Source organism: Pelobates fuscus, chromosome 5 (genome assembly GCF_036172605.1).
Source record: "Pelobates fuscus isolate aPelFus1 chromosome 5, aPelFus1.pri, whole genome shotgun sequence".
In the NCBI taxonomy this organism is placed as follows: Eukaryota; Metazoa; Chordata; class Amphibia; order Anura; family Pelobatidae; genus Pelobates; species Pelobates fuscus.
Genome location: NC_086321.1, coordinates 80,290,153 through 80,305,491, shown reverse-complemented (window position 1 = coordinate 80,305,491; position 15,339 = coordinate 80,290,153). Strand labels below are relative to the sequence as shown.

The 15,339-nt window shown below is 39.6% G+C and overlaps 1 protein-coding gene across 1 annotated transcript in view; it reads right to left on the bottom strand.

Moving 5' to 3' along the window:
- PARP8 (poly(ADP-ribose) polymerase family member 8) overlaps window positions 1-15,339 on the bottom strand; it is a 267,441-nt gene that overhangs the window by 61,804 nt on the left and 190,298 nt on the right. Inside the window, exons 11-12 of the mRNA XM_063454027.1 lie at window positions 10,603-10,725; window positions 5,907-6,462 (exon numbers count right to left, since the gene is read on the bottom strand). Coding sequence (XP_063310097.1) covers window positions 5,907-6,462; window positions 10,603-10,725 — 679 coding nt within the window. The remainder of the gene's footprint in view (window positions 1-5,906; window positions 6,463-10,602; window positions 10,726-15,339) is intronic.

The following is a 15,339-nucleotide window of genomic DNA, read 5'->3' as shown; positions in this document are numbered from 1 at the left end:
GACTATTTCCCAACTGCAAAATCTTAGAAAAATCAATAAAGAACTACTGGTTGATGCTATTTATAGATAGTCAATACCTAAATTTATTTAAAAAAAATGTATATGTAGATGATTTAAAAAAAAAATTCCAAATAGTTTTAGTGCCTTGATCCAGCACAAGGGACATGAACAGCTCTCCATTTGCTATTGACAGATTACTGCAGCTGTTGTGTTATAAGTAAGATCATCATACTGTTCAATAAAGATAGGCCTCAATAAGTTGAGCTGAGAAAAAAAAAACTATCATAAAAATGGAAAAATAAAAATGGAATGGAAAAATAAAAACCCATTGTGGTGTTGTGGTGCCACATGTGGTGCCATGATATTCCCTTCCCACACTGTTAGCTGTCAAACCATTTTAAAATGCTTTAACTTCTTACCTGCAGTCCCTGGGCTCCTCTCACCACCCCAACTATTTCTGATGAGAGCCAGAAGCTTCTGTTAGCTGTCCTGAGCTAAGCACTGAGTGCAGGGCTAGCTCATTGGCTCAGAACATCAGCTGATTATTCTCAGTCAATGAGCTAAGTCCTGCATTGCCCACCTTAGCTGAGACCAGAAAGCTTCTCTGTCTGAAGTAGTTGATGTGGGGAGTGGAGTCCCAGGTAAGAAACAGCATGCTGTAATAATTATGGTCATCAGAGTTTTCCTCTTACTAGGTACAGAATATCTGTATATAATGTGTAAAGAATGTATCAAATGTTTTAGAAAAATTATTTGAGGCTTCAAGGACTTGATTGGAATAGCGTATAAAATAAAATAAAAATGTATTTATAACAAATAAAAACATGTAGTATATATTGTAAAAATAAAAGTAAAAATGGAATTAAAGTCCAATAGAAAGTCCCAATTTTGGCCACTCGAACCATCCTCTTCGCAAGTTCATTTCCAGGTTGGTTCATAACATTTCCAGTTGACTGTAACTTTCTAATGGGACACTCCACTGCCCAATCACAAAATAAATACAAATCTTTGTTTAGTAGATGTACCCCAAATGACAGCTTGCATGTTTTCAATTATGCATTTTTTCATTGGGATTATATCTAAAAACAGCTTGCAAAGCCTGCATTTCTCTTGTTTGCCGCTTTTGCAAGCCCTCCCCTTCTAACCCTGCCCAGACTTACTGTGGCTATCTAATCACAGACTTCCCAAAGCAGCTCAATAAGAAATCTTTGTAAGGCAGGTGCTCTGGGCAATTGCTGCCTCTTGAGTTTACCTCCACTGAGCTAACCAAACCAGGAAGTAACAAGACCTGTTGCCTGCTTGAAAGCCAGGGGGTGTAACCAGGTTAATTTATACAAGTGTAAATTTCTATTGAAATCTGCATTTTTTTTGCAAAATGCAAATGCAAAATGCAAAAACAAGGATACACTCATCACACATAAAGCTTTTCAGAAAGGGTGTTCCTTTAATTATTACCCTGATGGTGGAAATGAGCCTTTTTAATGCTTCTGCTATTTACTTGTAGACACTTCCCATTTTGTGAAGCTTAAAAACATTTTGACGCACACCACAGCTACATCCATTGGTCTTACCCATAGTGACGAATGGCTAAGGGAATTTGGCTACCTTATATTCATTCCCATGTGAAACAGGAAGTCATGGTTGAACACTTTCCTGTTCCTAGTCACCCAGGTGTATTAAAAATTTAAAATATCAATGGGGATATACGTTATATATTTTTCTCATATGAATCATAGGGGTGCCAATAATTGTGCCACATATATATATATAACTATTTTTTTTTTTTTTTTTTATAAATCTGTGTTGTGTTTGCAATTGTTTGATAGCCATGAAAGCAGATTTTTTTTTTGCGTATTCTTTTAACTAAATATCAAAATGTTAAACAATAAAGACAATTTACCACACCCTGTTTTGCTCATATTTACCAATGGTGTCAATATTCGTGGAGGTCACTGCATGTAATAATTATTTCAAATTCATAAAAAAAAAAAAGTATAATTATCTAAAATGAGCAAAAGATTCCCCAGGGCTAGTTCCCACTCATTTGGTCTACAGGGGAATAAAGAAATAGACCCCCCGAAAATTGCACGTAAGGTGGGAAATAAGTCTCACTTCAATAGTTATAGCTGAGAGAGTCCAAAATGATCATCAGGGTTTGTTGCAATTCTTGTGCATATAGCATGTGCTCAGCATATCAATGCTGGACAGCTCTTGTTATTGATACAGATTTTCTCAAGTGATCTAAACCCAGATTCAGGTTAGTGGTAATCTACCAATAGGGCATAGCTGCTTATTTTTTTGTGAAGTTTTTTTTAAAGCCAATATAATATATTAGCTTTTTAGGCCCTTTCATATAAAATTTGCTATTTGTACAATACATGACAAGGCACTTAGAGAAATCAATCTGTATCTATCATTGCCTATTGTCTTGCATACCCCAGAAAATATTTAGGTAACATCTTTTTCTTATACAAATACTGTTATTAAGCTTACTTTTATTGCACCAAATAGTCAAATGTAGAGATTCCCAAACGTGTCCTTAGGAACCAGACTTGTATGGTATGCTTACTTGAAAACAGTTGAAACAATTGTATGTTTAAGGGATTTATTATCTACTCACCTGTAATCAAATGAGGATGTCAATAAAATCTATCTAGCAGATGTAAATGAGGACAGGTTTGGCAACTCTAATCTAACTGGCGAAACGCGCGGGGCTCCTTCCTAACCTGTAGATAGGATACTTAGCTGATCAAAGAAACTTTCACGATAAACAATATTTACCTGCAGGTTTTACAGAGTGGATCATTCTTCGCTTCATGTAGATAGCTAGACAGATAACATTACTATTTTTTAGGTGCCCATGAAGGCACAGTTTAGACGTTATATCATGCACGCAGAAACCACTCTGTCTCCCTCTCTCAGTTATATGCATCATCTCTATTTGGAGTTAAAAAATACTTTGTAGCAGAAATACCAATCTATGTCCTGATTGCATTTGACTCAAACTAGTTTTGCAACATTGTATCCTAAGATTACAAAATGGGTATCACACCATCCGTCATTCACTACAAAGGCATGTCAAACTAGGCAGACTGCTAAAGGATCGGTCTGGGTGCTTCTCAAGAGACAGTATCATATAACCCTTATTGCAAATTTTGACATATAGTGATTATATTTGTTCCTTTTTAACCTTCCTATGCTTAGATTATCAACTGAGATTTGGGAAACTTCCTGTATATACTTTATTTAGGAGTATATTTTTACTAATTTCACTTTATTTTTTGGTATTCTTATTTTTATTTTGGGATAATTATTATTATTATTATTATTATTATTTCTTTTGTCTTGCTATTGGTTTAGTGAGCACTTGTATATCATTTTGGGGGCACTAAAGGAGACAACTTTCCTCCGTTCATTTTCTATTTTCTATCTAAGAGTGAGAGAGTTCATTCACCTTAGTTTTAGTATTTTCTGAGGTAATAAAAACATTGATCACATATCGTGTACACCACAATATATTTTTATCCTTTAATACTAATAAAAGTTAACTTTTAAATCTCCAGCCAGGACTACACACCTCTCTTTCTAACCTCCAAATGGTAATAATTAGTATGTATTAGCATCACCAAATGGTAATAATTAGTATGTATTAGCATCCCCAAATGGTAATAATTAGTATGTAATAGCATCCCCAAATGGTAATAATTAGTTTGTATTAGCATCCCCAAATGGTAATAATTAGTATGTATTAGCATCCCCAAATGGTAATAATTAGTATGTATTAGCATCCCCAAATGGTAATAATTAGTATGTATTAACATCCCCAAATGGTAATAATTAGTATGTATTAGCATCCCCAAATGGTAATAATTAGTATGTATTAGCATCCCCAAATGGTAATAATTAGTATGTATTAGCATCCCCTAATGGTAATAATTAGTATGTATTAGCATCCCCTAATGGTAATAATTAGTATGTATTAGCATCCCCAAATGGTAATAATTAGTATGTATTAGCATCCCCAAATGGTAATAATTAGTTTGTATTAGCACAAATCATTTAGATTGTATGCGCGCTTGAGTATGGCCCTCATTTTCTCTTATGAGTTTAACTTATTTGTGCGTGTTTTAACCCTTTATACAGAGCTGTGGAAAATGTTTAATAATAACTAGACTTGTGCACAGTGGAAACTTTCAGTTTGTCCAAATAAGTTTAGATAAATTAATCCAAAGCTAATTTTGTTCCTTAGTCGATTTTCAAAATTCGGAAAAAATATTCTATGTACAGAATTTGGATGAATGGAATGCTCAGATTGAAGGCAAATCTTTTTTTTTTTCTTGATTTAGAACAGGGGTGCCCAAAACGCAGATCCCCAGATGTTTTAAAACTACAGCTTCCATGATGCTTTGTCATTGTATAGGCATGCAAAGGCAACAATGCATCATGGGAGTTGTAGTTCTACAACATCTAGGGATCTACCTTTTGGGTAGAAAGTAAATAAGTTCCTACAAGTTGGATTTCTACATTTAAGGTAATTAAACTAGGGAGGAAGCTGTGTTTAGGAAATAGTTCTCTATTTTGCTATCTTTAAATATAGCCATCCTACATAAGAATTCCAAATTAAGGAGCTATCTACTTAGCAGCTGAAAGATCAAAATTAAGAAAATGGCTTTTCTTAATTTTGTTCTTTCAGCTGATTTGTTTAGTAGATACCTCCTTATATAAAATTGGTATCCTCAGGGGTAACTAGAAATCTCCAAGCCCCGGTGCAAAAATGACCCTGGCCCAGCATGTGTCTCATCCTCACCCAGCCTTACCGTGTGTCTAATTCCCCTCTCCATGTGTCTCATTCTCCCCTTCCATGTGTCTCAATACCCCCCAGTCGCTTCCATGCATCAATTCATCCCTCAGTCCCTTCTATGTGTCTCAATCCCTCTCAATCCCTTCTATGTGTCAATTTCCCCCCCGTCAATTCCATGCATCAATTTTACAACCCAGTCCCTTCCATGTGTCTCAATTCCCCCCTGTCCTGCCATGTGACTCAATCCCCCCAGTCCCTTCCAAGTGTTAATATCCTCCAGTTTCTCCATGTGTCTCAATTCATCCCCAGTTCCTTCCATGTGTCAATTCCCCCCTTCCCCCAGTCCCTTCCGTGTTTCTCAATTTCCCCCCAATCCATTCCATGCATAAATTCCCACCCCAAAGTCCCTTCCATGTGTCTAAATTCAACCCCAATACCTTCCATATGTATCAATTTCCCCCCAGTACCATTCATGTGTCTCAATTCCCCCCGTCCCTTCCATGTGTCAATTCACCCTCCCGCAAATCCTTTCATGTGTTTCTCCCCCCTTCCCCTCTGTACCTGCTCTCGTCCATGTAGCGTGGCCGAGCGGACCGCAGTACCCGATCTGGCAGGAAGTGCTCTCAGTGAGTTTTTCCATTGTGCCATTTGGAATTCGGGCGAATTGCGATTCTTCTGAAAATGAATGCCCAAGTCTAATAATTACTACAGTACTAACTTGAGACCCAATTAGGTTTATTCTCAAGATACTTGACTTGTCTGGTCTCCACAGCCCCAAAACCCATCCAAAATGGATGACAAAATAACAAAAAATTACCCTGTAAAACTGAAGGGTGGAAGATAAAATCTTGGTTTAAGTCAACACTGTTGACTTCTCCGTGCAATGCTGTGTGCAGGTCAGCAGATTAATGAGTGTGAATTATCTAAGTATCCACAGCCAAATTTTACTAGAGATGCAGTGTAGTCATCTTATTTTTTAACTGTGTAACAAATAATTATTACCAAACAAACTCCCTATTAATGCAATAGCTATGAACAAATATAATAATATAAATTATCAGTGAACAATATTAAAAACATAAGTATATTATATGCATATACGCACAGCAGGTTGTGAAGATGTAGCTGGCGTTAAGATACCAATCAGCCCTGAGGTGAGAGAGAGCCTCCTGCCCTCTGCAATAGGTTCTTTCAAAAGGTCCATTTTGGATGATTTGGGGACACTGGAATACGTTTTGCTGAGTAACTTATGGTTTTTTAGTCCATCTAATTCTTCCATACGAAGAGTGCTTGAATAAGACCTGCTTAAGAGTTTATGGGGCTTCAAGGTGCTGTTGTGCTCACATCTGGGATCTCCAGAACAAGAACGTGCTAGCAGTTTATGTTGCTTTAGAGAAATGCAATCCTCTTGCTTAATGGCTGTCGAGCATTGACGATTCAAAAGTTTGTGTGACTTTAAACTCATTGTTTGTTCAGCCCTAGGATCGCTAGACAATGAGCGGCCAAAGTTTCTATGAGATTTTGTGTTGCACATGTCTTCAGCCTTTACTGTGCTAGAACAAGTCCTTCTCAACAACTTGTGAGTTTTGGAAAGTCCATCTTGCTCAGACTTGAGTTTAACTTTACTTTTCCCACAACCAGGAGGAGGATAGCTGGGCGACCTTAAAATAAGTGAATACACATGAATTAAAATAATATGTGTTAACTTAAAACTAATATTTAAATATGTTTCTAGCAAAGACTATTTAATTAACATTGGATCTCCAAGGAATACATTGTCTTCCATTTATTGATAAGGTACAAACAAATAGGTGCACATGCTATGATAATTACTGAAGCATTGTTTAAGATACCGTATTTTTCGCTCCATAAGACGCACCTCACCATAAGACGCACCTAGTTTTTAGAGGAAGAAACCCAGAAAAAAATATTCTGAACAAACTGTCCCATAGTGTTTCTTACTATGGGACAGTTTGTACAGAATATTTTTTTTCTCCCCTGTCCCATAGTGTCCCCCCCTCCCATAGTCTTCTCCTCTCTCCCATAGTCTTCACTCACCCCCTCCCCATAGTCTTCATCCCCCCCCATAGACCTTATCACCCCCTCCCCATAGACTTCATCCACCCCCTCCCCATAAACTTCATCCCCCCCTCCATAGACTTCATCCCCCCCTCCATAGACTTCATCCCCCCCTCCATAGACTTCATCCCCCCCTCCATAGACTTCATCCCCCCCCTCCATAGACTTCATCCCCCCCCTCCATAGACTTCATCCCCCCCCTCCATAGACTTCATCCCCCCCCTCCATAGACTTCATCCCCCCCATAGACTTCATCCCCCCCATAGACTTCTCCTCTCTCCCATAGTCTTCACTCACCCCCTCCCCATAGTCTTCATCCCCCCCTCCCCATAGACCTTATCACCCCCCCTCCATAGACTTCATCCCCCCCTCCATAGACTTCATTCCCCCCTCCATAGACTTCATTCCCCCTCCATAGACTTCATCCCCCCTCCATAGACTTCATCCCCCCCCTATACTTCATCCCCCCCATAGACTTCATCCCCCCCATAGACTTCATCCCCCCCATAGACTTCATCTCCCCCCCCCCCCATAGACTTCATCTCCCCCCCATAGACTTCATCTCCCCCCCCCATAGACTTCATCTCCCCCCCCCATAGACTTCATCTCCCCCCCCATAGACTTCATCCCCCTCCCCTCCCATAGACTTCATCCCCCTCCCCTTACTGTCCCCCTCCCCTTGTCCCATAATTACTTACCTGTCTTGTAGCGTTGGCCGGCAGCACAGGGCGCACCGCGGTAGTGGAACTTGTATTTCATGTTCCGGTTTCCGGCGGGACTGAAAGGAAGTGCGCACTCAGCTTGTGCACACTTCCTTTCAGTCCCGCCGGAATCCGGAACATGAAATTCAAGTTCCACTACCGCGGTGCGCCCTGTGCTGCCGGCCAACGCTGCAAGACAGGTAAGTAAAGCTTCATATTCGCTCCATAAGACGCACAGACATTTCCCCTCACTTTTGAGGGGGAAAAAAGTGCGTCTTATGGAGCGAAAAATACGGTATGTCTAATTATTCACTTAGAGATATTCATGCATGTTTCTTTAAATATTATTAAGTGATACTGTGTTTTTAGTAATATTTTAATAGCAGCTACTAACATTTTGGGTGAAACTGTAAATTTCAATGATAATTGAACCGGTTGCTTGGTGTTAAGCTGCCCAAAAAGCCAATACAAACCAACCAGAATGTTAAATATATCATTAATTAAAGTAAAATGACCCCTTCAATGCCAGGACACATAATTAGATGTTTTCTCATTTAGAATTTATTGACTGTCTTGGGCAGGGTGTGACAAACTTTAATTTAAAATAAATAACAGTAAATATTAAGCAGATGTCAGAGTCAATCAGCTTATCTCATTTGAATGGGTAAACAGTCTAATTCCCTCTCTAAATGATTAAGCTACAGTCATTCTCTCCTAAACATACGTATTCCAATTAAACAGCTTGAATTTTGAAATGCAAGACTAGCATCTGTTTAGTCACTCATTTTTCTAAATTTCCTAGTAAGGTTTTAGTAGTATATAACAAACACCATATTTATGCTATTATCTATACTCAATATGTATATACACAGTTGTAATCAAAATTATTCATACCCATCGAAAATCAGGTTTATTGCATTACAAACTTGCAGGTGCTTGCAATGAACAAATTAAACAAAAGCAATTGAAATAGCTCAACACAACACATGCTTCCAGTGGTTTCCTCAAATTCAATTGAAAATGCAACTTGTAATGATTTCTCCAGTCTCAAAATTATTCAACCCCCTGAATAGAATCACTCACAACAGCACAAATATGTAAAACAGGTGTAAAATAGAGTCTCAAGCACACCTGATGCAACTAATCAAGGAATTGATTAGTTGCACCAGGTGGGATTGAGCTGGAACACTTGAAATACCTGAACTGGCTAGGGGTTTGTTGAGTGTCACACTTGACTGCATGTTAAAAATATGGTCAAAACAATGGTCCACAAATTTAAGAAAAGAGATCCTCAACCTTCACAAACAAAGAACGTGATTAAAAAAATATATAGTAAAGGCACTAAATGTATCTATAGACATTTGTGGAAGTATAGTTCACAAGTTCAAAGTTGAAGGAACAGTGGTTACACTACCTTGATGTGGCAGAAAAAGGAAGCCATCAATGGCTGCTACCAGATTTCTGAGAAGGGAGGTTGTTAAAAAACATTGAGTGACTGCAAAAGACCTGGTAACAGACACAGGTGTCAGTCAGCACAGTTAGACATGTACTAAGCACAGAGGGATCCCATGCCAGAACTCCAAGGTGTTCACCACTACTGACTGAAAAGTTCAAGCTCCAATAAGTTGGCTCCAATATGCTCAAAATCATATAAATAAGAGACAGATGTTTGGGATTCTGTACTGGAGAGCAATAAAGCAAAACAGCAACTTTTCAGCCCAATGGATCAACGGTATGTCTGGAGAAAGAAGAATGAAGCATTCGCTGAATAGAATGCTCTGCCTGAAGTTAAGCATAGTGGTGGCTTGATGATGCTCTGGGGCTGCATTGCATCCTCTGGTACTGCTAAACTGCAGAGTGTGGAAGGCAGGATGGATTTATTGAAGTATCCGGAAATCCTAGGAGAAAACGTCATGTCATTCGCGAGGAAGCTGAAACTTGGACGTCATTGGACATTCCAACAAGACAATGATCCCAAGCATACCTAAAATACACTATGGCTTGGTTACAGAAGAAGTTCTGGAAAATTCTTAAGCCCTGATTTGAGCCCCATAGAAAATATCTGGTGGGATTTGAAGAAGGAGGTTGCAGCACACAAACTCAAGAATATTACTGAACTGGAGGCCATTGCTCATAAGCAATGGGCTAAGATTCCTCAGGAACGCTGCCAGAAGCTGATGTCTGGCTATGCATCTTGTTTGCAGCAGGTCATAACAACAAAAGGGTGCTCTACCTAGTACTTGAGAAGTTATTATAAGTTGCATTGTCAGCTGAATTTGAGGAAACCACTTGAAGCATGTGTTGTGTTGAGCTATTTCAATTGCTTTTGTTTCATTTGTTCATTGCAAATAGATGACAGTCTGTTCATTTTTACAATAAACCTGATTTTCAATGGGGGTTGAATTATTGTGATTATAACTGTATTCCTCTGGCTACAACTCTACTTGTAACCCTAAAATTAAAGGGTCCCTCTTTGTCCACTGGAAATGTTGGACAATATTCTATTAGCTGGAAGTGTATAACTTCAACCAACAGTTACTGACTGATGTAATCAGTTATTATATTTTCTACTTGTATTTATTGTAGACAAATGCTACAGATACAGATGTGAAGTAGGTGATGCAGCATTGTGTACTTAGTGAGAATATATTTATGCTCAGTAATCCAGCAATTTCCAATGGATAACATTATTACTTACCAATGGTTTAGGATTGCTATGCATTCACAAACATCACTATGCATTCTTATTTCTTTTAGTTTAGTGGAGTATGATTATTAATTCTTCTTTGGAATGCAATATTGTTCTCACGCACTCAGCTACACATATTGCAACGGGTAAATGTATGCCAACATTCAGCATGTTAATAAACATTTTCTACAGACGGTGAATATTTCTTGGAACCATGTCAACTTCATTAAAAAAAAAATTAAATAAAAATTAAACTGTAGTTTATGAAATGGTGTCCTTGGATTCAAGTGCCTTTTACAACACAATATGTAAGATATTAAACCGAACTTTACCTGCGCAATGTAGAAAAAATGTGCAGAGGGGACTTGACCTTCTTATCTGACACTTTCTTGTGCGAACAGTTTGATTTTTCTTTGCTCTGTTTCCATTGCTGTGTCACAAATGTCTGCATGATTCTATGTAGAGAAGAAAAATAATTGAATTAATAATTAGACATGTTGGGGTGAGGGGCATGAATGGCAGCACTTTACTTAATAGTTTCGACTCAATACTGTACAGAATATTACTCTGCTGTTGTGCAGTACAGAGCAATTTCCATTTAAGCATTTTGTGTTGCACATTATGGTTATTAAGTGTATTAACTGCAACATGAAATGTGTAATGTGTGATGGTTATAACCTTGACTTTCTGCGAGATGGATTCCTAATGTCCTGGTGTGACCATTTGTTCACCTCCCTTTTTGTTGGTATTTAAATATTGTAGCAGGTCCCCAGCAGAGACCACCAGATTCTGATGATTGGCAGTCACACCCAGGTAATGTGAGTTGTTTTACCCCTCAGAGCGCACAGTTGATTTCTTATTATCTGACTTAATAGGACAACCACCAGACAAGCTTTGCTTCCTCCCATTTCTAACTACTCCTAATCAGGTAAAAAGAAATGGGGAGCAGAATAGACCTTTGGGAAAAGTATAGGATATAATAGTAACACAGAGGAATAGAGTGAATGGGAACTAAGTAGCCTTATGCATTCCATAACTCCAAAGCACCATACAGACCATATAACCGAGAAAATTACTAGCGTGATGGCTGAACATATTCGTCTGATTTGGTATTTAGAATTCCCTATGTGGTGTCAAAAAAAGAGAAGATTAATGGGGAAAAAAGACAATTGATGGCTAAGGGACAGCCACTAGATGTTGATTTTATTCACAAATGAAGTGAAAAGTAACCAATAAAGGGGGGAAAATAAAAACAATGAAACAAAATAATAATAATATAGTTATATTTATATATTATATTTAAAGGGACACTCTAGGCACCCAGACCACTTCTGCTCATTGGAGTGGTCTGGGTGCCAACTCCCACTACTTATTGCAGTTTTCTATAAACTGCAATAATTACATTGCAGGGTTAACTCCACCTCTAGTGGCTGTCTACTAGACAGCCACTAGAGGTCACTTCCTGGGTTCTAGCACAGGAAACCTGTGCTAGAGCGTCGCTGGACGTCCTCACGCTGTGTGAGTACCTCCAGCGTCGCTCAAAACCCCATAGGAAAGCATTGAAATGATTTTTCAATGCTTTCCTATGGGGAGACGTAATGCGCATGCGCGTCATTTCCGCGCATGCGCATTAGGTCTCCTCGGCCGGCGGGCGAGATCAGTCTCGCCCACCGGCCGACGCAATCACTGGGAGGAGCGTCGCGGAGGCGGAGACAGCGGCGAGGGACATCGCCGCTGTCCCAGGTAAGTGACTGAAGGGGTTTTCACCCCTTCAGTAACCGGGGATTGGGGGGTGGGAGGGAGAGGGTCCCTCCAGTGCCAGAAAAATGGATCGTTTTTCTGGCACTGGAGTTTCCCTTTAAATAAAATACATAAATATATGTATTTAATATATAAATGCTCCTCCTATATTTCCCTCTATTGGCTACATTTTCTCATTTGATCTGTGAACCAAATTGTAGAAAAAGTGCACCTATGAGTCTACTGTGAAATATATACATAATACATAATATTTACATTGGGCCATCTTTGTTAATTTTTTTGATGGTCCAAAAATTTTACCCAAACAAAATTGAAATTTTGGAAAAACTGAACTGAACTTACTGCCATGAACAAGTGTAGAAATCACCAGGAGTGAAACATATTAGTTCAGTTAATGCTAGACTAACAGATATATGGGAGTGGAAAAGACATCAGGCACAATGTAGTGCATAAATATTGGCAGTATCAAGTATGGCGTTAGTGAGTTAGTTCTACTACATTCACAAGCAGTCCCTCCATAGGTAAATAGAAATGATTAACTCTCAACTCCGGTTTATCTTCCAAATATAATTTTATTCTACCTGTGAGGCAAAGTGTCAATCCCAGCGAGGATCCTGATCAAGTCATTCATAGTAGCTTTCCATTTACTTATTTATTAGACATGTGCAATTCGTTTCGGTCCGAATATGCATTCGGACGAATTTCGGACAATTTGGACATTCAGGTATTTTCGAATGTCCGAATTGCCGAAGTTCCGAAGTGCCGAGGTCCCGAAGTTCCGAAATTACCGAATTTCCGAAGTGTCGAAGTGTCGAAGTGTCGAAGTGTCGAAGTGTCGAAGTGTCGAAGTGTCGAAGTGTCGAAGTGTCGAAGTGTCGAAGTGTCGAAGTGTCGAAGTGTCGAAGTGTCGAAGTGCCGAAGTGCCGAAGTTGCCGAAGTTCCGAAGTGTCAAAGTGCCGAAGTTCTGAAGCACAGTATTGCCTAAGTACTAATATACTTACCCAGTGAAAGAAGAAGAATGTTACATTGTAAATAATTTTAAATAAAAAGTATACAAACAAAGCCAGGATTCAGTTGTAAGCATTTGCAACACTTACAACAATCAAGTAACACACATTCATATAAAATGTAAGTTACTTAGCCTGTCAATGTAATGACAGGAATGAATAAGTAGATAACTCCCTAATTCCCACGGTATTAGGGAGGTATCTACTAAAAGGCTGAAAGACCTAAACTGGTCTTTCAGACAAATTTACTAATACTAAGTAAAGATTACTTAGTATTAGTAAATTATCCCTGAGTGGTGGGTGGGGGCCCTAATGTAAAATGATGGGGGGGGCCTATTGTCCTCCCCCTGGCCCCCACCCCTGAGCGGTGGGTGGGGGCCCTAAATCAGAATAAGGGGGGGACCTAATGTCCTCCCCCTGGCCCCCCATCCCTGAGCGGTGGGTGGGGGCCCTAAATTATAATAAGGGGGGGACCTAACATCCTCCCCTGGACCCCACCCCTGAACTGTGGGTGGGGGCCCTACAGTAAAATAAGGGGGGGACCTAATGTCCTCCCCCTGGCCCCCACCCCTGAGCGGTGGGTAGGGGCCCTAAATACTAATAAGGGTGGGACCTAACGTCCTCCCCCCTCGCCCCCACCTCTGAGCTGTGGGTGGGGGCCCTACAGTAAAATAAGGGGGTAGACCTAATGTCCTCCCCCCTGGCCCCCACCCCTGAGCGGTGGGTGGGGGCCCTAAATACTAATAAGGGGAGGGACCTAACGTCCTCCCCCTGGCCCCCACCCCTGAGCTGTGGGTGGGGGCCCAACAGTAAAAAAGGGGAGGGGACCTAATGTCCTCCCCCCTGGCCCCCACCCCTGAGTGGTGGGTGGGGGTCCTAAATACTAATAAGGAGGGGGACCCAATAAAAATTATCCCCCTACCTACCCCCCTCACCTTAAAAATTAATAATGGGGGGGGGGAACTTTAACTAAGTACCTGTAAAAAAAAAAAAAAAAAAAAATTACCATTCAATGTTTTCTTTCTTCTAAAATCTTATTTTTTCAGCCCCAAAAAAGGGCAAATAAAAAACCATAATAACCAACGCAATTATAAAAAAAAAAAAAAAGAGCGCCAAAAAAAAAAAAAATCCTTCTTCACCCGGCGAGGGCGCCCCGCAGACTGAGCTCTGCAGGGCGGGGGAAGGCTTATAAAGCCTTGCCCCGCCCTGCAATTAGGCTGAGAGCACTCTGTTGGTGGGTTAAAGCCATCCAATCAGAGTGCTCTGACAGGTAAATGAAGAGACGGACAGGTAAGTCTCTACATTTACCTGTCACAGCACTCTGATTGGTTGGTTTGAAATCCACCAATCAGAGTGCTCTGTGTCTTTTTAAACAGCGTGGGAAAGTTCTTTGGAATTTTCCCACGCTGTGTAATTTGACTCATAACTCTCTGATTGATTTTCGCAATGCCGAACCGTACCAACAATTTTCCCCATGCACATGCCTATTATTTATTGAAACTATTTAATTAAAATATGCACATTAATTTACTATGTATGGAAATATTTTATAATATACATAGTACAAAAAAGATTCAGAGTACTTATCAAATGTTTGAAAGACAAGGACCTGTGCAAAGCCCAGCCAGGTGCACTGAAATATTGAAAATAACAGCAACTGCACAGTTTACTGTCATGTTACAGGTTTTTGGAATACAGCACAAGCTATAATCTATTTTACAGTAATATAGCAGTATGCTACCATACCTTCTTTACTGAAGGAGCAATCAAATTAAAATGAAGTGGCAATTCAATAAAACAAGGTATTACAGCATATTGCAATAATCCCCTTACTCGCTGCTAATTTGAATGCGGTAATTATGGTAAAAAAAACAAACCTCAATTTATTATCTAAACATGATGTTGCGCTTTCTCAATAACAATTCATACTACTGACTATTGACTATTTCCGTTACACCTATGCTAGGGTAGCTTGTTCATATCAAAATTATAATCAGCGCAAATTATGCCTTGGTCCCCTTTGTAAATTACCCTCATCACAACAAGAAACATATTCACAATGAGCTGGCTGGGGACAGTCCCCTGAGGTTCCTAGATGCAAAGCCTCAGGGAGCCAACCTGGGACACAGGGATATGAGACCAAAATCAGAATGGTGCAAACGGACTGCTGGGGGGGAGATGTAATTAGAATTATATGGTTATAATTATGGCATACCACTCTCCTTCTGCAAGGGAATTTTATAACTAATGCATTATGCAGGGTATTGGCAATGTTATTGAAGCCCTATAGAATATATTTTA